The sequence below is a fragment of the Ambystoma mexicanum genome, chromosome 10 (assembly GCF_040938575.1).
Source record: "Ambystoma mexicanum isolate Mex_15411 chromosome 10, UKY_AmexF1_1, whole genome shotgun sequence".
In the NCBI taxonomy this organism is placed as follows: domain Eukaryota; kingdom Metazoa; phylum Chordata; class Amphibia; order Caudata; family Ambystomatidae; genus Ambystoma; species Ambystoma mexicanum.
The window spans coordinates 668399881-668425620 of NC_090932.1; the positions used below are offsets into that span (position 1 = coordinate 668399881).

General features: G+C 45.2%; 1 protein-coding gene across 1 annotated transcript in view; it reads left to right on the top strand.

Annotated features, from left to right (window-relative positions):
* SLC9A9 (solute carrier family 9 member A9) overlaps positions 1–25740 on the top strand; it is a 3894960-nt gene that overhangs the window by 1242283 nt on the left and 2626937 nt on the right. Inside the window, exon 7 of the mRNA XM_069618254.1 lies at positions 19222–19360. Coding sequence (XP_069474355.1) covers positions 19222–19360 — 139 coding nt within the window. The remainder of the gene's footprint in view (positions 1–19221; positions 19361–25740) is intronic.

Consider the following 25740-nt stretch of genomic DNA (forward strand, 5'->3'; position numbering starts at 1 on the left):
GTGGCCAGTCCTAGCCTGACTGCTGGGGAGATGCCATGACTTCCTTGAATGAGACGCAGTATCTCCCCCCCTTTCCCATGAGGAAGATCCTCTTATGCCCAAGTCCTTTTTCAATGAGGAAGACCTTCTAATACCCAAGACCCTAATGGCCTGTCAGCTGCTTGTTCCCCCTTGTAGAGGGAGTAACAAAACCTCTTCTTCATATTAATCTGGTCAAAAACCCACCTGTGACCTAAACACACAAATCTCCAAAACAACACTTTTTGCTGCTGAATTACCTTTATGTAAAATCACTGAGAAGAACTATTTAAACACCATGTGTCCAAAGTCACCCGTGGACTTAAACTCCCAGAATTACCCAAGTACTGAGACGAGGAGGATGAAGGAGTTTTTACAAGGTAACAAGAGCTTGAAGCACAATATGCAATCTAGTTGTTTTTTCCAAATCACCTGTGCATGGGACATTTAAAGATGGCAACCGCACTACTGTGTGTGGCATTGCAGGAGAAGACGTTGGTAACTATACAGAGGATCACGAACGTGAAAAACAAGTACCGGTGAGGCAGAGCAGAGAAAGCCGCATAGACAGAAGGGGAAACACTGAGCGAGAGAAGGAAGTGATGTGGAGACGCTGGGAGCTGCAAGAGAGTTCCTGAGTCACGCGGCAAAAGCACAAACCAAACTGGAGATGCTGGAGAGAACTGGTGAGTCTACCTGAAGCCTTTGGGGACCCCGGGACGTTCCGGTATCCGCACCAACTCCACTTTGAATTTGACACCATTGTCAACATGACAAGAAGTTTATTTTAATGCAGAAAAGGTAAAGTACACTCTCGAATGAGCATGAGATGCAAGCTGGGGCAAAGCTTGATCAAACCGTACTGCAAACATGTATACCAAGCCAAGATCAATGTATACAGTGTTGGTGATACAAAGGAACTGTGAAACACATAAGAAGTCCTGGCAAGGGAAAGAAAACCAGGCAATTGAATCACATAAGAAGTCCTGGCAGGGTAGCATGCCAGGCAGTTTGCAAAGCTTCCAGAAATGCTAAGGAATTTGTCTTTTCTACACAAGGGAGAATGTTGTATTAAAGTCTATTACAGGACATGTTGGCTAAACAGGAACCTTGTGAATGAAGGAGGGACACAAAGGAACTGTTAGTAAAAGAGACCATTGCATTCCTACTTAAGAATCCAGGGGAAACGGGCCACACCCTGGATCCAAGGGCTCCTACCTTGGAGAATATTTTTGTTGGAGCTTTTCCTACTTTCAGTTGTGTACACTGTATTGCCAATGTCAAGTTGAAAGCATGTCCTTCCACATTTTGTTTTGTTTGCAGTGTGAGGGTCAGGGTAGGACGCTTAGGACGCTTTGGACACAAGGACGGCTTTTCAGTTATTGGCATCCTGACATAGACAGATCCTTCATTTTTTGGATTTAGGGAGGGAAGTTCCTCTTTAAAATAGGGTCAGAGAGACATTTTCCAAACCCATTATTATTTAATAAATGTCTTTAACACAAAACATGCCAACTTTGTGTCCAGCTTTCATTTCTGACCCCACATAGTGCCCTCTTGGCTTTAATGAGTTCTGCCCTGTAGGAATGTAGCTGCTGATGGTAGGCAGTCTGCCAGGTTATAAGTTGTGTTTCCTCCAGATTTCTTTCCAATTGCAGGTTCCCTTTCTTCACGCAGCGACTATTAAGTTTGTACCTTTTAGCAAAATGTTTCTTCTAAGTGTTCTTGAAAGTTTTGTTTGGAGCAATCTCATCAAGTTAAACCAGTTATGAACGCGGATAAGTCAGATCTCCATCCAGGGTTTCTGTTGGTGGTTCTGATGTGATGGCCGGTTTGTTTCATTCCAGTATTTTTTATGGGTTCTTTTTTGTGCACTTCTTTCCAGGGTCTGGACCTGGTCAGTGGAAGTAAGCAGGGGAGTTGCTAGGTCTGGAAAAGACCCGGGGCTAAGCTGATGTCTGAACTGTTGGGATTGGGGGCCAGCTAGCCTTTTGGCTGTAGCTCCTGAGATTCTATCCGGGGCTACAACCAAAAGATCAGGGGCTATAGCCTCCTTAGCCCCCCCCCCCTAGCAACGCCCCTGGAAGTAAGGAATCAGCAGGCAGCTGAATGAGAATATCCTTGCGGTGTTAGGAATTAATACTGGTAGCGGGGTGAAATTCATCTAGCAGTGCTATGGGTTTAACTTGTCGCACCAGATATAAATAAGTGCTATGATTTTTCATTGATAGAACAATCTGATATAATAATTTTCCCGAATTAACGGTTCCATGTGTTAAAATCGCAGAAAAAATTGGCTGTTTATACAAAAAATTGCATCAAAAAGGATGTGGTTTTACCGCTGCAATCCCTGTAATGGATGCGGGGGACATTGACGCAACCCCTGGGCCCATTATATCCTTTAAGCAGAGCAGGGGACACCCTTGCAACCCCTGCCCCCCCTTAAATGGTATAATGGGCACCATTACTGGGTCAAACCACGGGCACGATTTTTGTTTTTACAGGCAACTTTTTTGCAGCAATTCTATTGCACACTGAATAAACTGGTGTCCATGCTAAAGGTGTAGCTTTGCTATAGGCTCAGCTGGTATGCCAAGGCAAGTGATCTATTCTCTAAATACATATGGCACCCCAATTCCTTAATCTTGTAAACGCTATGGATGCAATAGATGGCAAGGCAGACATTGAACTAATTGTATTGTGGATTCAATATGTAGCCCCCCAAAGTGAATCCAGCCAATCTGAGAATTAACTGGTACCAGGAACTGAGTGCCAATGGGTTCAGCCGACAGCGCACTGCGATTATGGTGACAGTCACCTTAGTTAAGTACACAATTAAAATAAAAAGGACCCACAAGCGATAACAGCCTGTTCATTCAGCACAGCAACTCTCCATGTGTAGCATAGCGAATGTCTTGAGGGCCCACAAGCGATAACAGCCTGTTCATTCAGCGCAGCAACTCTCCATGTGTAGCATAGCGAATGTCTTGAGGGCCCACAAGCGATAACAGCCTGTTCATTCAGCGCAGCAACTCTCCATGTGTAGCATAGCGAATGTCTTGAGGGCCCACAAGCGATAACAGCCTGTTCATTCAGCGCAGCAACTCTCCATGTGTAGCATAGCGAATGTCTTGAGGGCCCACAAGCGATAACAGCCTGTTCATTCAGCGCAGCAACTCTCCATGTGTAGCATAGCGAATGTCTTGAGGGCCTGCAATGTTCCCAGCAATTTGCCAGGTTAAGCAGGCGCGCTCTGTCTGTGACGCATCGTGCGGGGCCTGCTCCGTGTTGGCGAGTGGCGCAATTAGAGCAGAGTCGCCGCGCGCTGCGGCTGCTGCCTCGCCGTCTCTCAGCCCGTCACCAGTTTCAAGAGCTGAAACATTCACCCCAATCTATTTCAGAAAAAAAAGATCACGGAGCGGCCGCTGCGGCGTTTGAAAAGGAAAATCGCCTTTTCTTTTATGACGGCTATTGGTTATTACGCAGCTGAAAATGAGTTCTGGTAACTGCTACAATGGAGCAGACGGCGCTAAGCAAGCAGTGGCGAGAGGCGTATACAAAACCTGAAATTAGGAAAATAACCTAGCAGCCCAACGTTTGAATAAGTAGTTTATTTGAATTTTTAATGCCTTGGGCTTCTATGGAGTCTTGGGGATTGCAGCGTGCAACACAGTTCCACACGTGTATATGTTGCAAAAAGGTTGTGTTAAATGTAGGGAGATTCAAACTCGCAAAATCCGCATCCTCAGTTCCATCTATTCACACATTAGAAATTACCTTCATAACTTTCTAATACTTTGGGATATTCATCCTGTTGCCCTCCACCTGTTTTGAGACTGATTCCCATGATCCCTCACCAGTGACTGGGCTGGATAGGCCAGATGGGATTTGTAGTCCCAAGCATATGGTGAGCCAAGTGCTCCTTCTAAGAAAAATCAAGCCTGGCCCAAGTGACACTGCAGCTTCTCCCCAGTGTGTCCTTTCCCTTTCCCTTTCCTTGGCGGGTTAAGACATTTATTCAGCCATGCCAGCTGCTCCCTCTAAGAAAATATCCATTTCCCCTCCCCCCCATAGCACCCTGGACCGCTCTCCTGTCCTTCGCTGTTCCATTGCCGCTCTTCTGGCACCATATTTAATGTTACCCTTCCTTTTATTAAGACCTTGTTCCACTTTTCTCCCTAATTTGCCATTGCCCCCAGTCCAGACATGGGTAACCTCTTCCATTTCCTCGTTGGATGCCATGTTGAAAACCTTTAAACCAAAAGCAGGTAACATAACATCTTGCAGCATTTCTGGCACTCAAACACACCCCCTGGAGATGGCGTTTCTCCCCCAAATGAGGACATGGTTGACCCTTCTACAACATGGCTTGTTGTTGAAAATGTATAAACCCACTCGATCCATGAATTTGTAATTATACACCAAAGTAGTCACAGAGCCATCCACGGGCTTTGTATGGCTAATGCCCTCCCAAACAGACAGTGTTCTAACACTGATTAAAGTGCAGGAGCAACATACGTGGCAGAGTGCACACGCCTGTCCTGTACCTATCAATAGACTCCCAAAGCCTTCTCTGCATCTCTGTGAAATTAAATATCCTCAACATTGTCCACCTTGGACAAAGTGTGAGAAGTGCCCCAGAGAGAGATGGGGCTGACGGAATGGAGGTTTGGGATTTAGGGCGGCAAAATGGAAAGGGGCAGAGAGTAGAAAAATAAAGATAAACAATGGCAACAAGATTGAATATTAGAAGGGAAAGGCAGAAAACCAAAGAAAGAAGGTAGCTTGAGAGAGGGTCAAAAGAGAAGCTGGACATTTTTATAGATATAAAACAAAAGGGTCTAGCTTTTGGTTTTTGTTACTGACTTAAAAAGGGGGACAGAGACCTATGGATTAGGGGTTTGTGTAACAAGGGTGGAACACTGAAGTAATGGACCAAAGGAAGGCGTGATATTTGTGGGAGAGATAAGCTGCATTGATGTGTGGACTTGCAGCTGACGATGGCTCGTTTCCTGTTGTTTTTGCTGTTGTAGGGTGATCAGAAGAATAATTCCATGCATTTTTTTAAATGAAATCCCATGACTGGAAAGCAGGTGTGCTGGTCATCTGGAGTAACCTTGCAACGCTATGCTGCTTAACTGGAGCCGCAAGAAAAATCAATTGTTTGCAAAGTTTGGGACAGGCAATATTTCTACCCTGGTTGTTTGTTGCCAGGCTTCAGTCTTTAGGTGAGGGGTCCAGGAGTTGGCTAATTGGAGGGTTACGACTTGGAGAAGATTAGGTTGGACATCTTAGAGTGTTGCACATCGGTGGGTAACTGCCACTGTTTGGTGTTCCAGGTGTCCGGACACTATTTTCTGCGGTGGTGGTTTTGTGTGTGTGTTTTACTGTTTGGTCTGTGTGCATCGGTTGAAAACAAGCACAGAGAAAACCAACAGCTGTGCCTTGTGCATAGCGAAAATTGTTTTAGTAATTCTCTGTATTGACAAGACATTCACAGGTACCCACACAATGTGCCCATTGTCTAAATTGCATGCCCAAATTACCACACTTTTCCAGGTTTTGCCAGAAAGTCTTCACATAGTCACATCGCGTGATAGGTATTACTGTCATATAGGAACATACTCACATGCTTGCCTGTAACTCACACAAATTGCCACCTTTTGCCATCCAACATCAGTATGGGACACTAACAATCACAAGTTTGACTGAATTAGAAAGGAGTATATTATGTTTATTTAGGCACATAATTAATACATTGACTCCATGGTGTTGTATCATTAATCTATTCCTGGAGCGCCTGTGCACAGGTTTACCTTTACTGTGCAACCTGTTGGCATTAACCACTTTTAGTCCACTACAATGCTGGCCTTGCCTGCAGGGACCTGCTGTTCCACCAGCTGTCAAAAATGCACAGGTGATTTTCGAACCTGTTTTGTGCATTGCAGCGCTGGCCATGTAGATGCCAGGAGGCTGGTTAAAGCAAGGCATATGTGCACTATACGTTCGGTGTGGGGAAAAGTCTGGAAAAAAAAATCGTATGTACTCCCTTAGCATACTGCTGCATTATAATATTGAGTAGGAACTGCAAACTGCCATGTTTAATCAGCTGTTTCTTGCTTGTGCAAGGTGAAGCTTTAGGCTTACTGGGCATGTCTTTGCAATGAAGGCTCTTCACCTAGTGTGCAGCTATGATCACCATCACATCTTTCCATTCTGCCGTGTTTCCTTTTTGGAATATATAAGCGTGTTTCTTAAGAAAAGTGGCTTCAGTAGACGGAAGTCATCATACTCTAAGTGTGCTCTCCTGCCTCAGACCGTGTGGGAACCTTTGAGGAGTATATGCATCTCCACTAAATGTATCACTTTATGTTGTACTTCCTGATAACACTGTATAAAATGTAAGAACGCAGCTGCTATCAAGGCTTGGATAAAGGGGCTTTGTTCCCTGCTTGTAACAAGGTTTCAGTATGATTCCTTGCCTTCCCTTGTATGGACCTCCCCTTCCATTGCAATGCATGTGTTCCTCTGAGTATAAGAGAACAGTGATTGGGGTAGAGGGGAGTTCTCGCTTGCGTCCAAGTCAAGTGCTGTTTCTGGTTTGGTTTTTGTGCTGTTGCTTCCTTTTTACTAATAGAGTGTTCACCAATCCACCAAAGTAGTCGATGGTAATTTTTTCCACAACATCGGTATGGAGTTTTTATGAAAGGGGTGTCTGATTAGCAGACCTCCCTTTCAGGGACAGAAATACCTGCATCAAAATGAAAGCTTGTAAGGCTTTCACAGTCCAGCGGATGGAACCCTGTCACAGTATCTATCATGTAAGAGGCTTCCCTTCCTTTGCTACAGTTCTGGGGCGGGCTAGGCAGCATAGATGTCTGTAAGAAAAAACACACCTTATGATGAGTTTATTTAATGCTCATTAGCAACTTAATTTCTCTATTCTGGTCCTTTGCAAGGGCATGGGATATAATTGGGATGGCATGGGTATCAAACTTAGGTGTGCTTTACATCTGTGCATCCTTCTTGCCTCCCTCGGCTGCTAGGCCGCCTGGTGAGTTTGCCCATGTATTGTGCAATGTGAGACAGGCATGGTCACAAGAGAGACACACACTCCGAAAGTAAGATTTCAAAACATTTAAAGCTTCAGGGTTGGTGTAATACCTAACTAGTCCAACTCTAAAAGGATGTTTCCCTGAAATTATGTTTCTAAGGGCCGTCAATGTCTGAAAGCCCAAATAAAAAGTGTGTTTGTGGCTAAACCTATGCTTGGCCTCACTCTATACAAAAAATGTTTTAGGGGGTCTTTTGTCAAAAATGAAAAGCAGTTGTTCAAAAGAAAAATAGGAAACCAGGTTTGGTTTCTGGTGGCTTTCTTGCCAGGTGTGGTTTTAAGCTCATTAAAAATGAGTTCAATTAAACAGGGCTGTCTGCAAGACCTTCGCCACAGGGTCCTTGCAGTGCATTCAAATACCTTCAGTGTCGTTGAGTTTCTTGGGGTTCCCTTCCCCAAGCTTAAACTTTTTCAAGTTTCAACACCACAAAAGAAATGTATCACATTTCACTTTTTAAGCTTCTCTGGGTTCCATTCCCCAAGCTTCAGTCCTTTCAACACAAACCAATTGCCAAACCTCACAACTAATACAAAAAGGAGTGTGGGATAGTTTTCAAGAAAAGAAAGAAGTGTTCTCAAATAATATGTCAGGATGCAGTAGTCTAGGTCTCCCTTCCCAACGTTTTCGGCACTGTGTAAGATGGGAGCTTGGAGCACAGTACGGTCTTGGGCCTTTCCAGCACAAGGCGACAGTTCCAATGACAGCTCTTAGGACACACTCTTGGGTTTGTCTAGCATTAGATGTAAGTTCAGCTTTACACCCTCAAGCTTTCCGTAATCAGGGCCGTCCATGGCCAAGCCTAGTTTCACTTGAAAGTCTCTTGCCTTCGAGGACCTGACATGTTCAAACAACAAAAATAAAAGTTCCTTTAACAAATAAGTTATTTTCCCAATGTTCACTGGGTTACGATTTACCCCCGGTTCCCCTCTTCTAGGCTGCCCCCTTTCAATCATAATCCACAAACCTATATATCAGTTTCTTCTTGAAGCTAGGATGATAGCTTCACCCCTGGATTTCCCTCCGACAGGCTCGGACCCCTCTTGACTTCTAGTACTAGCGACAGCTTCATCTCCGGCATCCCTCCTCCGTGTTCACCCTTGCTGTTTCCACAACTGGACTCTGGGTGAGAATATGGGCGAATAACCTTGCAACTCTGTGCCATTTTAAAATACGAAACACGTTGGCCAAGGAAACCTGCCACAAGATTCCTTGGCTGAGGTATGTAAAGGTTTCACTGTCCACCAGTAATGTTGAGGCTCAGTTCCCCCCTGTGGCAGTGCTATCCTCCCTATAGTGGCAAAGGTATAAGGAGGCTGTGTGTCAGGGGATCATAGATAAAAAGGCTTATATAGTATGGGCAACATACCAGGATAGTCAACATAGGTTGATCAGTAGGGTCCCTGATCTACAGCTGTATCTCGCTTGGGGCACTAAAAAATAACAGAACTGGCTCATTTCGAAGGGGGAGATTTGATTTTTTTATTGTTGAGGGGTAATACCGCAAATTGGCCTGGATACCCTGATGACCCCAGTTGCCCAGTGTGTGGGGCCCCAAGAGAGCATTTAAAAATGTTGTACTATTCTGCCCTGGCTACGGGGACATAAGAAGATGTACAATTCTGTAGATTTTGAAGAATACCGATATACGCTGTTATAGACCCACTCTGTTGTGGCTTATATCTGCGGAATCAGTATTGATTGCATGGGCCCTGTTATCTTACTTGGAAAGTGCTATGTACATCAGAAAGGGGATATTAAAAGGCTAAGATCTTGTTTTATTATTGTTCTACACTTTTTGATGTTAATGTATCTGTATGGTGTATCATTTTGTTATGGCAAACAGTTTTATTTTTACCATGTATCATGATGAATTTTAAGTTGTATATTGTTTGTGTTTGATGGATGTTTTTATATCCGAATAAACATGATGAACTGAACTGAACTTCTACTTCTCTTTTCTCATTCTGGGGTGACAGCTTTTCACACTTGGATCCCCCCCACCAGACTCCAACCCCTCTCGATTTTTAGCCTCCCTTCACCGGGTTTTACTGTGGCTCTCGATCAGGATGATAGTGGCTCACCCCTCTGTCATAGCCACAGGCCCGAGAACACAAAAACCACACCATTTAGTGATGGTGTAATGGGTCACTTGACTCACTTATGTCCCTTTGGGACCCATAAACACAGGGGCCATGGCGGGACTCAGTCATATAGAGATGTGAGCAGGAACAATTTATTTCAGTGCAGGAGTGATTTTATTTTACAAGAACTTTCCAGGAGCTGAAAGCCTTTATTCCAGAGAACATCCTCATGTGCTGACTCATCGGGTGTGGCTCCCTAGGCCTGGTCTACATGTGCTGACTCATCAGGTGTGGCAGGCAGGCTGAACCTGGTGGGCGTGGCTTCAGAAGCTCAGCTATATAAGCTGCTCCATCCTTAAGGCCGGTGCTTCGCGTTACTGTGCACTCGCGTGCAACGTGACGCTCACCGCCGCTTGGACCAGTTACTTACCTTTGAAACCAGGCGTTCTCCTGCATACTCACCTCCAGGAAACTGGTGCTTCATTGCTTCATCTGCAGACTCATCTCCTGACATCCAGTGATCTTGATCCCGACACCGCCGCACTGCACTCCATATCCACAAACTCGAACCCTGTGAAGAAGAAGAAAGACAAGGTTAGAACATCCGTTCTAGGGCCATGTCGCATTTGAACCCCGCACCCCCCCTAGTTAACTTACCAGCTACTGTACCGCTGCAGGTTCTTTCCTCATTCCCTCCGGCTGCCGCCTCGTGCTCCACAGCTTCTGCCGGGCCGGCAACATCACCTGCAAGGGAAGAAAGCAAAAGAGCAAACATCAAAAGTGGAACGGACAGCAACACAAGACAACAAACTTTACAATGCAACAAAAACAGACAAGGAAAGACAAAGGCAAACAGGAACACTTACCTGAAGTATAGTGGCTTAGTCGCAGCAGGACTGGACTACCATGTGCAAGGGACCAGTGAAGGAACTCGGTCCAGATCATACAAGCACACCTGCCAGAAGCAGCAGGACGGAGTGCTCGCCAAAACTCATCAACAGGTGAGCTTTCCAGGGACAGCGTATCCCACGGGTACCACGATTTGGGAGAAGGGATCTGGAAGGGGATCAGGCGCACAGGCTGGCATACTCACGCCCCATATTCTCCACGCAGGAGCAGTCCCGAGCAGCATCACCTATTACCACCAGTCACCACATAAGCGCAGAGGGTGAAGTTGGACCCGAGCGACCTCACCCCGGCAGGGCTGCAACCATGCCCGAACGCCTCCGCAGAGACCAGGTGAGCATAACACCCTCTTTACTTTCAATGTTCATCTTCTTTTATCTTTTATACAGTTTAAAGGTTTTGGGATTCACTTCCCTTTCTTTCACAGTGCTTGTAGATTAAAGTCTTTCGATTGTACAGGGATTTTGCTTGACCCTCTTTAGGACCACTTTGACCTAATTCGCAGGCCTTCCTATGGCCTTCTGGTATTTGTAGTTTTTCTCATATTGGGCTCGATCAGAGCTTCTCAAATAAGTACCCATGTGGTGCCGCTTTCTCTCTGCAGCTGGTCTCCCTTTCACACTTTCAACAGTTCATTCAAAGTTCAATAGCTATGGTTCGAAGCTTCTCGCTCCTGCGATTGTCACTCAATGCAGCCCGGTTCTTATCGTTTCTCCCCTCGACTCACCGGTTGTGATGAACCATTTGGCTTTTGGCTTCTCTGAAGTCAAGGCCAGTAACACGGGTGCGGGAGCTTCCTCACTCCTGCTCATCGGCATAAGCTTGCCCCATGTCCAGTTGACATCTGCTGCAGGACACTTGTGCTATTGTTTTCAGTCTTAGACTTTCCTCTACGAAGGTTCTGCAGGCCTGGGACAAAAAGGACAAGGTCACTTCTCTCCTCGCCACCCTCTCAATCCCTGCCGCCTTTCTCCTTCGTTTGAACTGCCACGTGGTAGCGATCTTGTCGTGCTGTCTGCTGTACTTGCCTTGCTCGTAGTGCGCTCTCTGGCTCCACATTTTATATCTGTGGGGAAGGGAAAGGGCTGTCAGCTGTGTGATTCTGATCAATTGCCTGACTTTGCCTGACCCTTATATTGGGACTCGGGTTTTAGTCCGATGTTCTTTGTGTTGTGCGAAAGTGTTAGAGTCAGAAAAGGGTGGAGGCGTAGTGGACTGGAATGTCCTACATAAGAGGATGGAGAAAAGGTGCAAAAGGAAGGGGGATCCCGCGTCGCACCCATCTGTGCCCCACTCCCACTCCCTGAGGACCCCCATCCAGGTGATCCTCCCTAACTGGTCCACCCCTAGGACATGGATCCAATAGCAATGGCTGTGTCAAGGCCACCTAGAATGACATCCTCTAGGTTTAGGCAGGGAGGCACCTTCAGGTTTCACACAGCGCCTTCCTCAATCTTAGGCCCCTCTATTGCCAAACACAAATTCAGCTGGTCAGGATATGCCTTTTCCTTACTTAGAGCTTTTCTTACATATAATTCTCTCCTTGGGTAGATTGGAGGCTTTCGAAAACGCCAGGCTCTTTGCTTTTCCTTAGCAAGACTACTCCTTTTCCCCTGTCTATATTTCTTACTTGCAATTTCCTTAGTACCTTTTATCTTCAAGGTTTTATCGTGCACACTTGCATTGTCTTTTATTCCTTCCTTTTTGTTGTGCACACTTGCGCTGTTCTTTATCACTCTATACTTCTGTGCCTCTGGCACCTTCCTGTTTTAGTGTGCTTCTTGCACCCTTCTGTTTCACTCACTTCTGTCTTTGGCCGTGCACACTTGCACTTCTTTTCCTTTGCCGTGCGTCCTTGCACCATTAAACTGTCACTTTCCTTCTCATGCCTACTCACACCTTTTCCTTACTTTACTTTGGCCGCTTGGCCTCTCTGGACTTTTTTGTACGCCTTTGCACTTTCCTCTTGCTTTGTTTCTGTCCACTTTAACTTGCATTCCGGCGCTTGCCCTTTTTTCTAATCTATTTGCTTTCTGTCTTTTATTGCTGTGCCGCTCTTGCACACTGTTTCTCTTCTGTTACTTTCTCTCACTTGCTTTCTCTCTTTCTACTTTCTGTTTCTTAAAACTGTCCTCTTTCTTTCCGCTTTGTGCCATTTTACCAATCTTGCTTTTTCCCCGCTCCAGCCCCCGCGCGCTCCTGAGCTTTTCTCTCTGTCATGCAATACTCACCAGGTGGCGTAGCACTGGCGAACAGTCTATCTGGGATGCTGTGGATTGAGGTCTCGCCACCTGACCCTCAGTTACCATTGTGCACAGCACACGGCCAAAGGTAACAAGCAATTGCATAGGCTCTGCAAGCAGGGTCCCAGCTGCCTCGCTTCGGCTTCAGGAGACACAGCTCGCCAGCCATGCTGCAGCGCTCCTTACACACTGGCCCAGTGTCACAGCACGCCACTCTCCTCCGGATCCTCCTTCCCGCAGCTCCCAGCTTTGTGGCTTCTCTGGTCAAAAATATTTCTCCAGCTCGCTCATACATCTTTGTAAAACCACACCTTGTATAGTGAAAAAAACTGTTACGTGGAGTCAGGTGTAAATGGTCACTATTAAATGCCTGACCCTGCCTGACTCTATTAGAGGGACAACCCGAGTTCTCTCTAGGATACTATCGCCATGCTATTCCTATAGGTAATCATTACTGATCTTAATTGCCTCTTCCTCGTCTCAGTATTTGTTGGAAATTGGGAGGGGAAGATCGGGTGATATGGGAATTGACATTTATAGGCTGTCTTATTACAAGGTGATTGGTAAAGGATAGGGGGAGACCCCCATGGCACTAGTTTGGTAGACAAAATGTGATTCTCTTTGTATTAACTTACTCCCTTTCCTACCCACCACACCCAACCATGCAACCCTGGGCCTGTATAACCCTTCTCATGATCTGAAATGGGGAAAAACAAAGAAGCATTGGAATTGAAATTGTCTTTGTCTTACCAATCCTATGGGATGGCTGCACCCTGTTGGAGAACCCATTAATGTTAATGTGTAGCTGTGCACTGTGAGAGAACATGAGAACTCAAGTGGTGTGATCAGAAGACAATACAAGGATAAAAAACCATTGGTGTAAAAATAGATAATGGCATGTGTAAGAATGCAACTGGTCAGGGCCTCTCAGTTACTAAAACCGCGAAATGTTTCCTACCAACATGCACCATGAAACAACGCCCCTCCTCTTTTCAGTGTCTGACATGTACTCGTAACAAAATATCGGCATTATCCAAACTGGTGTTTTGGCTATGGGGGGATGTTGTTCCAGAGAATTCTGCAATGCAGTGACTGTTCATTTTTACAAATGTCAATTGTTCAACATGCGGCACAGTGAAGCTTCTCCTGCAGTTAGAGACAATAGCTGTGGCTGCACTACAACCTCTTGTGGAAAGCACATTGGAAGGGGTCAGCTTAGTGATGCAACAGAAACTGGCACCGGTGCTACTGGCCAGACGGGCCACTTAATGTACCAATATTGTAATCAGTCATCCCTTCCCATGGGTGAAGTGGCCAGTAGATGGTCATCAGTCATCTTTTTGGCTGATGATCTGCTGATTCATTACACGTCTATATTCAGGATGCCTCAGTCACTGAGGATGGTATTGAACAGATTCTCCTCCCTGTAGACTGCACCCGCACTGTTCACAAAGTTTTCAACAGGTGTCATTGATGTACTGCTTTGATGCCATCAATCTTAGGTTCACATTCCCAATGTACTTGGCATACTTCGAGCTGGTTGATGTTCTTCATGCTGCCTCTGATGTGTCTCTAACTGATGTTGTGAGCACTGCAGCAAAGCATATTTGCACATTTGCACAGGTGTCTCCACCTTGTGGTGCTTGCTGGAAATCGTGTTCCCAGAGATATTCTGATAGAGCGACTACCTTTACATTGAAACATGGGTCCACAAAGGAAGCCAGCAGGTAATCGATGTTACTTTAAAATCCAATTACCTCTGGACCGACATGTACGGTTGAAAACAGGTTGCTCAACAACTGTGCTGCATCTGCATCACCTTTGCCATGCACGCACCTTTGCCATATTGTTTAGGTTGAGCTCAAAACATTCACTATAGGGAAAACAGTAATGCCTTTTGAGGTCTAACCTGTTTGGTGAACTTCACCAAAGGTCCTAGCTTAGATCAGAAATTAGACAGCAGCTGTCACCGGCAGAGTGTTAAATATGCACCATATAAAGCTCTTCTGTGATTGTTTCAGTGAGAGCATATTATAACTCATGTTGTGTGTCCAAAATGTGCAAAGTGAAATTCCAACGAGTTGTTGCTGAGAACTTCAGGATGGAGTGGCAACATTTGGTACACCTGGAAGTTGGCACAGTGCATATTTGGACATGATAATCTCTACTAAAGTGTGAGCTGATCTTCTGGGTGGCAGTGACAATTCACTTCACAGACTCAAAATTGCTGATGAAACAGGTGTCCATGAGGCAAAGGTTGTGCGCAACGCACGTGGCATACATTGCCTTACCATTTTGTAAGGCAACAGGGACATTTTCTGCAAACTGAGGCATTAGTCACTGTGCCTGTACCTCCTCCACATTCAACCAGAGAAAAGCTTTCTGTGGCATTTACCCTGAATACCTTGTATGTACAACATTGCGTGGTGCCAAATTGCATACATCTGCTACCCTCATGAATTACTCCAGGGCCCAACTTGGCTGTTAGAGGAAAGTAAGGGGCCCCAGCGTGGTGTGATGACCATGCTCTGACCACTGGTCAGCATGTCCATGGTGAAGTGAACATTTTGACCCATTGCCATTTGTAGTATATTGATCACTCTAGCCATATCTTAATTGGTCAATTCGGGTACTGCTTTGAAAGAGAAAAAACCTCAGCTCAGAGTTTTCCAACAATGATGACTCTTCTCATAATGCACCAGATCTGAGGGTTTTACAAAACAGAGTAGGGCAATAGAGCTTTTGGCAACATTATAGCTAGGTAAGCATTGAGCCGGAATTGTCTGTCATAGGACTTGTGATATTTCTGTCCATGCTGAAACACTTCCAGTGGGAATTACTGCTGTGAGCTACAGGGGGAAGAACTGTGTGGCCTACTTCCAAGCACTAACACAGCTTCAGGGTTTTTAGGTATAATTGTGAAGACTGGTGGAGGTATGTCTCGTATAGCCTCAAGAACACACCAACTCCCAGAGACAGTTCAAGGGGTTTAATTATAATTTTCAAAGGGGGTCCAACTAATGGCATGATACTTTGTGAAAGTCCATTTGAGTTGCCACTTTTCGGATTTCTTGTTTGTTTGGTTCCAGTCTGGGTTTTCCTAGTTGCTCCCAGATGTCTTCTGGTAGATTTGGTTCTACAAAAGAAAAAAGAGAACATGGATCACAAACATTAGTGGAAGGTATAGGATGTGTGGCGGGCCATAAGAAGATGCAGACTCCAAGAAGACATTCCAATATTTTCTTCATTGACCAAATAAAAAGAAATGCCTATCTCTCTGCATACTATAAGGCGTCCCTGTCTCACAAAACTAGCTAAGGTGCTCGTCAGTCGAAACTGAATGTCTTTACAGAATCTGTCCACTGACCAAACTAACCCCATCTGGCCCTTCCACTAAAATAACAACTAAGGACTGGAGAATGACTCCCTTCTCCTTGGATGTTTGCTTTCCACAAACTTTATTCAGTACTTGATTTTAGACACTTTTGATCAGTTCATGCAACTCTTTAATACTTTAACATGGTTTTGCTTTTTCTCTCTTTGGTAAATGTTCTTTGCTATTTACTTACTTTCTTCTTGAGTCTCTCTACAGAGAGAAGTTCCTCGTTGACTTTGATTAATACGAAAAAGAGTATTCCAATAATTATCTATTATTTGTTTAGGTTTCAGTATTCTGATCTCCTTATCTCTACTAGGACGTGTATAATTGCTTCCATATTGAATCCCATCGTTCACCTCTATGGGTTTTAATATAATAGACTCTTGAATTTGACTGGGACATGAAGGATTGATCCTGTAATGAGTCTCGCTCACTTTTGTGGGCATTAATCTTAGTTTCTTAGACTTCACTGGGACAAGTATGATTGGTCACACAATGATTCTCGTTCACTCTTCTGGGTTTTAATATTACAGTCTCTTCGTCTTCACTGCGACAAGTATGATTGGGCCCACAATGATTCTGATTCACTACTCTGGGCTTTAGTGTTACAGTATCTTTCACTTGACTGGGATAAGTTTGATTGATCCCATAACAAATTTCCGTCCACCTCCCAGATCTCCTGTTTTCCTTGTTACCTGCTGTTTTTGGGGGTAACGTCACCGGGGCTTCTATTCACTAGCTTATTTATTGAACATTTGTATGGCGCCTATGCAGCAGAAAGTGTTTCCAGGCACCACAAGACTAAGGTGTCCCCGTTTATTGTGGTTTTTTATCCTCCACTTCGAATCGCTGAATGTATTATACTGCGATTTGTAAACACAGCCAAACCTAAATCTAACTCATTAACTAGTTCCCCAGTGACTCACTACCTCTTCCCTACCCTTCTTCATACTCAACTACTGTAAATGCACCCCAGTTTATTAATTGTATTTGTTTATTGAACATTTGTATGGCGCCTATGCAGCAGAAAGTGTTTCCAGGTGCAACAAGACTAAGGTGGAAGGGTAACAGAGGAGGATAAAAAACAATAAACGGTCCTACTAGGCATTGTGAGATTCGGATCATGCAAGTGCAGCTAACAGGAAGTGCAGGGGTTGAGGGGAAGGTAGAGGAGGGGCAGGGGGGATGCAGGAGGGAGCTGGGTAAGTGCTAGGGGGTGTATATAGGGCAAGTGCTGGGTGAGGCCTGGAGGGGCAAGTGTGAGGGGGGATGGGAAGAGGGTCAAGTGGTGTGACGAGGGGGGTGAACCAGACACAGTAATCTGATCAGGGAAGGGTGCCCGAAGGCAAGTGCTGGTAGGGGAGGCAGACTGGGTAACCCATACCTTAAATTATCTAAGCCTGCCTACAGCATCCACCAACATTCCTGGAGAGCTGCCTGACACTGAAGAGGTGCACCAACCACAGGAAACCTTTAAAACATGTGGTCAAACTTAAGATGGAGTTTTTCCAAGGTTCAACCTGATTGAGTCACCTGAGATTTGTTATTCAAGGTTAGTTCAGGAAAGTTTATTGAGGTTGAATAGTTAGAATCTGCATTTTACACTTTCTAATTGTCTACAGAGAGGAACACCCACTCCAATATAGCCTTATGTTTGTTTGTTTATTGAGTTTGCATGGCACGTCAAACCCAAAGGTAACAGGGCGCAACAGAATATGAAAACAAGTTTGCTTAAAAACTTAGTTACAATGCATAGTATAAATATATACATTACATCAGTTGCATGCCAATGTCCAGTATAAATATATACTTGACATCACGATAAAACAGTAAAAGAAAATACACATATGTACAGTCCGGTTAGTGGGTATAGATTGGTCCCTGGTTAATCTTGGGGGTGATTGGAATATAGCCATCTGAGTATATTCCCTCTGAAGCTGTAGTAGGACTGGTCTGTTCTGATGTCAAGTGGGAGGGCATTGCAGTATTGGGCCGCCTTGACTAGGAAGCTACTGCCGCCTGTTTTTTTTGGTCTAAATTTGGGTATCTGAAGGCAGTAGGAGTTGGCGGTTCTGGTGGGACGAGTTGAAGTTTTTCCCACAATTCTTGCTACTAGGTAAGGGGGGGGCTGCATTATTAAGACATTTGAAAGTGAGTGATGCTGTCTTAAGTGAGATTCTGTCACAGATTTTGAGCCATTTGTGGTTTCTTCTAGTGATATGGTCTTTAGAGGGTAGATTGAGGGCAGTTCTAAGGCTGTCATTTTGTAATGTTTGGAGAAACTTCAGGACATAAGTTAGGGAAGGTCATTAACCCAAGGTATAATAACCCCTCCCGAGGCCCATAAGGCTATCAGCACATGGTGGTAGCGATACATTTTCATAGCTCTAAACCATTTGTGTCACAAAGGCGGGTGAAAACACCCAATTTTATTTTTGGCCAGTGAGAGGTCCATTAAAACAAATGGCCGTGCACGAGGCTTGGCGGGTGAATCAGCTCTTTACAAGGCGGGTGGCACCAGCCGAAAGCGTGTGAGTTGAGAGCTATGCATTTTGGGGGATTTCGTGCTGAAGTGAAAAATTGTGCTTTAAGAGTAAGTAAAGTAAATAGACAAACTGAGTAAGTCAATTAATTGTGCTATTATTTTGTAGTGTTTAAATAACATGTTTGTCTTCAAGTTGAACATTTTATTTGCAACGTGGTTGAACTGGAGCAGGTTTAACATGCATGAGGTATCATGTAAAAATGCGTTCTTTCTAAGAACATGAAAGCACTTTACAACGTTTTTGTATTTCTCTTTCGCATGTTAAATAGCAAACAAAAAATGCCTTCCCAGAGGGGAAGTGTCTTGTTGAAACAAAATCTTGCCTAGAAATTGCGTTGTTGTTTCTTGTGTGTTTCTGAAAAAAGAATGTTCAGAATGCATTGAATACTAGCAGTTATTGACTGACTGAACTCTAAACATTCAGATTGGTTGAGAGAAGGTCAGTAACGTTTTCCTTGCGCTTGGAAGCTGCTCAATGAAAGGCCCGATGCTTTTAAGCAAGATATTTGCTGTACAATGTGTGCATGCGGTCCTCTATTGGAGAAATCACAATCATGCTCGCTCCAGGAACTTTTCAGCATACAGAACTGTGGCAGACATATGGGAAATAAATAATTCAAACCCCCATCTTCCTTCGCTGCAGCGTGTTCACAACATCTACCATGTTTTCATGTCGGCTCTTCTTGGAAATAATATTCGCGATGACAGTCTGCAATGTGCAGCAGCTGAGCACTTTCCTCTGAAGTGCAAGATAATACTCTGAAAAGCTGACCTCTTTTCCAGACAACCACAATGTGTTTTGTACTCATTGGAAAGCTCTAAAGAATGTATTTTGCCATGACCCGCCCATGCATGAAAGACTTTGTACTTCTGACGTAGAGTTTCAAGCGCAGGATTATTTTATAATATTTCATCTCTTGTCTTTTTTTCACAGTTCGATATCACTTTACAGCCCCAAGGAGAATCCCAATGCTTTTGATGCTGCCGCTTTCTTCCAGTCTGTTGGGAATTTCCTGGGAATCTTCGCCGGATCCTTCGCCATGGGGTCAGCCTATTCAGTTGTCACAGCTTTGATATCCTTTCTGGTTTGATTAGCAAAGCCCGCACTGTGCATGGTGGGGAGATCAGAAGTGGTTTATGTTCTGCCTTGGGCGAGGTTCCATAGTCTGTGTGCTTTGCATGATGTTTGTACCAGTGCAGAGTCTGAGAAAAAAGCCAAATTCAAACCGTTTGTCTGTTGTAATTTCATTTGTACCTGTACTGCTTTTTCAATCTCTATATACGTTGAAGGTAACACTTTATTTGCAGGGACATTAAGGTGAGCAATACCTTGTAACAAAACCTTTGGAATTCAAGGAAAAAACTTTGATTGCAGGGATGTTAAGGTGACACTTAACGCAACAAACTCCTGGAAATTCAGTTAAAACCACCTTAACTTCGCACTCCCTGTTGTGCAGCCTATGACCGCAATGATGACAACACTGTTGACATCATGTATAACATACAAACAAGACAATATATTAAATAACGTGATACTATTTAAAGATTACTTTTACTTTGTGCAGTATGTGTATTATTTCAGTTTCAACATGTTAATCATTTACAAAAGACACACAGAAAGAAATATACATCTATGTACAAGTTTTCAAGCAAATGTTGAATTTTAAAACTCAATTTCTTTTTTATACATACATACAATATATAAAGTGTTTCTGCTAAATTTCAAAGGTTTTGCTACAATGTATTCCTCACCTTAAAGTCCCTGCAACAGAAGGTTTTTTCCTTCCTTTCCTTATATAAGAACACATTATTTTAGTTTGATAAAGAGAAAATAATTGAAGTGTTACAGTAACTTTACAGAAATACTGCACTCAGTACATCTTAAATTATAACTTTGCAGAACTACCTACAACACTATATATTAATTGTTTGTACTTTATTTTTATAGCCACAGCTGTACATTACATATATCTGCATGATCAGTTCAACCAATGACAGTGCGGGAAGCGTCTACGCCCACACCACATCACGAAATATGCGTGTGCGAAATTGACAAATCAGAATGCACACTGCAGGTAGGCGGATACAAATTAGATATATCCGCGTCAACAGTTAAACAAATTGCAGCGTGGGAAGCATAAATGCATCTTATGCCCAGGTAATGCGTATGACCTAATCCACGCGTGCAAAATTGAGCAATCATAATGCGTGCTGTGGGTGCATTGATACACGTGACCTACATCCGCATCAGCATTTCAACCAATGACCATGCAGGAAGCATGAACGCATGTACAACCACACCATATGACTAAATACACATGTGCAAAATTGACCAATCCAAATGTGCGCTTTGGGTGTGCGGATACACGTGACATATATCCTCATCAACAATTCAACCAATGATAGTGCAGAAAGCGTAAATGCGTCTACGCCCAAGCTGTATGGTGAAATTCACACGTGTGAAATTGACCAATCAGAACGAGTACTTTGGGTGCACGGCTACATGGGACATATATCTGCATGAACAATTCAACCAGTGATGGCGCAGAAAGCATAAACGCGGCTACGGCCATGACATATGACCAATTCTGCATGTGAAAAATTGACCAATTCTGCATGTGAAAAATTGACCAATCAGAATGCGCAGCATTCCATAACCACGGATATTCACCACACCCAAAGCAAATCACTTAATATTTGTCATTGCTTTTAGTCCTTGCTAGTGAACAGATTTTCTCAGTAAACAGTAGTTTTGTGTAAAGGAACACTGTTCAAAAAAGAGGCTGAGGATGTACAATGCACTTTGTGCCACAAGAACCTATGACGGAGCCCGTCCAATGTGCCATCACAAAGCTTGGGCACATCAGTCCTTATCAACGATCTAATACAGGTTCACTGGGATGATGTGGACAATGCATACAGGAAGGCCCATCAGCATCGCAATATCCGGTTGCATGGATCGCGTTCATTACTTTGGAGAGTTAAGTCACCTCCTCCATCAGCACCTGCATCCACCAGCAGAACAACTCCAACTAATATTCAAACTACATCTACACATCTTGAGACATCACATACACCTACTACCATTCTACCGGCACCCAATTTAACAGTTATGAAAATTGTGTGCACTATATGCTACAAATGGGTTGCCATGGGAAGTGCCACGGTACAGGATTCCTTGCCATCCTTTGTTTTTTTTTTGTTTAAGTGGCAGATCTTCCCCCTTTTTTTTGAAAAGAATAAAATAACAACAAAAAAACAAATACCAAAAAATATATGTTCCTTTTTCTTTTAACTCCCTTTGCTACATGTTTCTTCCTAATGTAGTTTACCTGCCTCTTCCATCCCCCTCTTTCCATCTCCCAAAACAGCCCTTTTAAGGGCCACCCTCTTAGTTATAAAAATAGATTAAATGAAACACAGACTGCAGAAAATTTCTTTTGTAATCTATTTTATGTAGTTTGAGTTACTGAAATGTAACTTTCAAAATGCTCCCTTGTAGCCGTGGCTATAATGCATGTGAATGGTGGTCAAATAACCACAGATACAACTTCCAGTCATTGCTGCTATTATACGCGCCTCCACAAGTAGTACATCATATGCACTATCTTGTATGCAACATTTGTGCATAGTACACTGTTGTTGTCCTCACATATAATAATCATTGGGGACAAATTAAAGGTGGATTAAAAAAAACATACAGCATCAGAGGTTGGAAATATGGTGGGTGAGAGAACTGAAACTAGGATACAGTAAGGATAAACAGAGGGGAGCATGGTAGGTGGTTAAAGTAGCAGGGATGATCACCACAAGCTGCGGATGCATGGGTGTCATTAATTACATTGGCAAGAAACTGCACCTCCTGCATTTTCATCCTACGTGCCAGAGTTTTACGAGCACGATCGTCACCACAGGATACCTCTTGAATGAAATTGCCTGACGATTCCATGTCCTGATGAAGGACTATGTAGTTACAGCACCCCACAACTGCTGAAGGGGCCGAAACACAGTTGTGTCGGCAAACACTGCTTTGTATCCCGCTCCTCTGTAAAGACATTTTTCTTTTGAAAATCGGTTTTATTAAGTTTAATTTGTGCATTACGAAATTACATTACAGTTGCAAATGTGAGTTAACAAGAAAAAACCAATCGCAACACACCCCTTCTCCCTCCCTCCCTCCACCCCCCTGCAGTTCAAATGTTCATAGGTTGGTTAATTGCTTGCTTGACGGGTTCCTTAGAAAACAGAAGTGTCAGCGCACTGTGCGTTTGGCACGTCGAAGTCGTGTGGACCAACTGGGTAAAATTCACAATCGGGTCTGCGGGTCTTGGCCCCGTGTCCTTGGGAGGGGGGGGGGGGGGGGGAGTCCCTCGGCATCACCAGTAGGCTTTAGACCGCTCGGCCGTATTTGTCAAAAAAGGGGAGCCAGATTTCCTCGATGCTGGATTTGGACTCATCAAGCAGGTGTGTGAGGAACTCCATGTCGTAGATGGCCCGTACCTTGGTTACCCAGGTTTTTTCCCCTGGCATTCCCGGATGTTTCCATTTCTGTGCCAGGCAACATCTGGCTGCTACCAGCATAACCTGAAGCATATGGTCTTGAGTGCCCTCTTGGCCTTCCCCAATGTCAACTCCGAAGAGGAGGAGCCAAGGGCAGGAAGGTCGCTCAACCCCATCCACCCCCTTGATCCAGGCCCGTACCTTGTCCCAATAGTTTTGGACCACTGGGCATCCCCACCACATGTGAAGGTAATCCCCTCTTTCTGTTCTGCATTTCCAGCAGTGTGGGTCATATCCTGGCCTCATCCTAGCTATCCTCTGCGGGGGGTAGTGCCATCGGTGTAGTATCTTGGGGGCCTGATGGCGATACTGGAGGGAGGCCGTGGATCGACTAGCCCGTCTACACATCTCCGTCCATCTTTCGTCATCGATTTCCTCACCTAGGTCCCTACCCCATTGTGTGCGTGCTGGCGGCGGGTCTCTGGGGACAGAGAACAGAAAGAGCTTATAGAGGCGGGATATTATCCCCTTGGAGCCCCTCGCGGTCAGGAGAAGCTTTTCAAAGTCTGTGAGATCCCTCCTGAGGGTATCGCCCCAGGATGGCTCAGTGAGGACACCTTTGAGCTGAAGATAACGGAAAGGGGAAAGCGTGCCTATTCCCAGGGCCTCCTCAAGGTCACTCAGGGGTAGGAAAGAGCCCCCCACCCACATATGACCAGTCCTGCTAAGGTCTGCCTCGAACCATGTCTGGTATGCTGCTGGTTCTGCTATTTTGGCCAGGAAAGGAGTGGCCCAAATGCAGCTTAAGGGGGAGGGCCATGTTGTAAGCCATCTGTAGTAGCCTCCCTCTCTCCATAGGGACCACAGTACTTTCAGAATCGGATGGTTCAGGACGGTTCTGGGGATCTTATTCCTCGGGACCCAGAGCCATTCCTCTATTGTGACAGGTGCAAGGGGCCTATTATCCATGGCTACCCACTGTTTTTTCGTTCCCGGTGAGAAGTGGTCAACCAGAATCCTCAACTGGGATGCCCTGTAGTATGTCTCCAGGTCGGGGTAACCCACCCCCCCGTCCTCCTTAGCCCTGGTCAATACCTCGTACGAGATTCTGTGTTTTTTACCCTGCCAGAGGAAATTAAGGAGGACTCGCTTTGTTTCTTCAAAGAAGGCCCTAGGGACCTGCACCGGGAGCATCTGGAAGAGAAACAGGAATTTTGGGAGAATCACCATTTTTATGAGATTGAGGCGTGCCATCCATGAGAGACCTGTTCCCGCCCACCTTTCTATGTCTCTCCTGGTTGCTGACCAGAGGGGGGCGAAGTTGGCCGTATACAGGTCTTCAAGGTCGCGCGTGATTTGGACTCCCAGATACCGGAATCCCTCCTCACTCCGTTTGAAGGGGAGTCCCTCCACAAAGGCCCTCTCCGGGTCCGATAGATTCCCACCAATGAATGCCACAGATTTGCTCAGGTTGACTTTATACCCCGATAACTGCCCATATCGTGTGAGGCCCTGTAGCAACCGGGGGATTGTCTGGGACGGTCTGGTGACATAAAGCAAGGCGTCATCTGCGAAGAGGCAAATTTTGCAATGCATGTCCCCCATCTGTATTCCCCTGATGGCCATATCGGTACGGACCGAGATTGCCCATGGTTCCATTACTAATGCATAGATTAACTGGGATAGGGGGCATCCCTGCCTCGTACCACGTTCAAGGGGGAATTCTCTTGATTCCGTTCCGTTTGCCACCACTCTGGCCGAGGGGGAGGAGTAGAGCGCAGATATCCATCCCAACCACCTTGGGCCCATCCCCATAGATGTGAGAACCTCCCTCATGAAGGCCCAACTGACCCTGTCAAAGGCCTTCTCCGCGTCGAGAGCCAGTAAGAGTGTGCCCTCGTGTCTGGCCTCAGTTGTGGCAAGTATGTGGAGCGTTTTCCTTAAATTATCGGAACCCTGTCTGTTAAGGATGAATCCCGCCTGGTCTGGGTGTATCAGGCCTGGGAGGGAGTTTTCCAGTCTGGAAGCCAGGATTCTAGCGAAAATCTTGGCGTCCAAATTAAGAAGTGAGATGGGTCTGTAAGACCCACAGTCCGTCTGGTCCTTGCCGGGTTTGGGTATGACGGTGATGAGGGCCTGCAGGAATGTCGGTGGGATTGTGTCCCGACTCCTAATCTGGTTGAACAGTTTAGCCAGGGGTTTCACTAGGATCGATTGGGTCTGTTTGTAAAAATCTGCTGTATAGCCGTCTCGGCCTGGTGCCTTTCCGGCCTTCAGTCTTTTGATGGCTCCCTCCACCTCCTCTTCTGAGATCTCCCCCTCGAGGGCCTCCAAGTCTTCGTCAGTCAGCTTGGGGAGGGGATGTTCCGCCAGGTAGGCGGAAATATCCTCCTGTGATTCGCCCACTTGTCTGGAATAAAGTTTGCTATAGTAGTCAGCAAAACATTCCGTTATTTTCTGCCGGTCCCTATGAATTCTGCCTCCCTCATCACCAAGCTGGGCAATCCCTCTTTCCACTCTGCATCCCCGTGACCTTTGTGCCAATAGAGTCCCTACCCTGTCGCCCCGTTCATAGTATATCTGTTTGGTGTACCGCATTTTTTTGAGAACCTCCCCTATGAGAACCGTGTGGAGCTCCTGTCTTTTGCCCTGCATCTCGTCCAGGAGTGCCTCCCGGTTAACCCCCGGGGCGCCCAATCTGGTCCGCAAGACCTTCAACTCCGCACAGAGTTTGCTCTCGATCAGGCCCCTCTCCCTTTTGCGCCTCGAGCCCTCTGCTATGAGGAGACCTCTAAAGGTGGCTTTCCCCGCTTCCCATACCGTAGACATGTCAGTCTCCCCGGTGTCGTTTGTCTCAAAGTAGGCCAGCATTTCCTGTTTCATAAAGTCACGGAATACAGGGTCCCTAAGGAGCGTGTCATTGCACCGCCATCGAGATGATCTCGGGGCAATG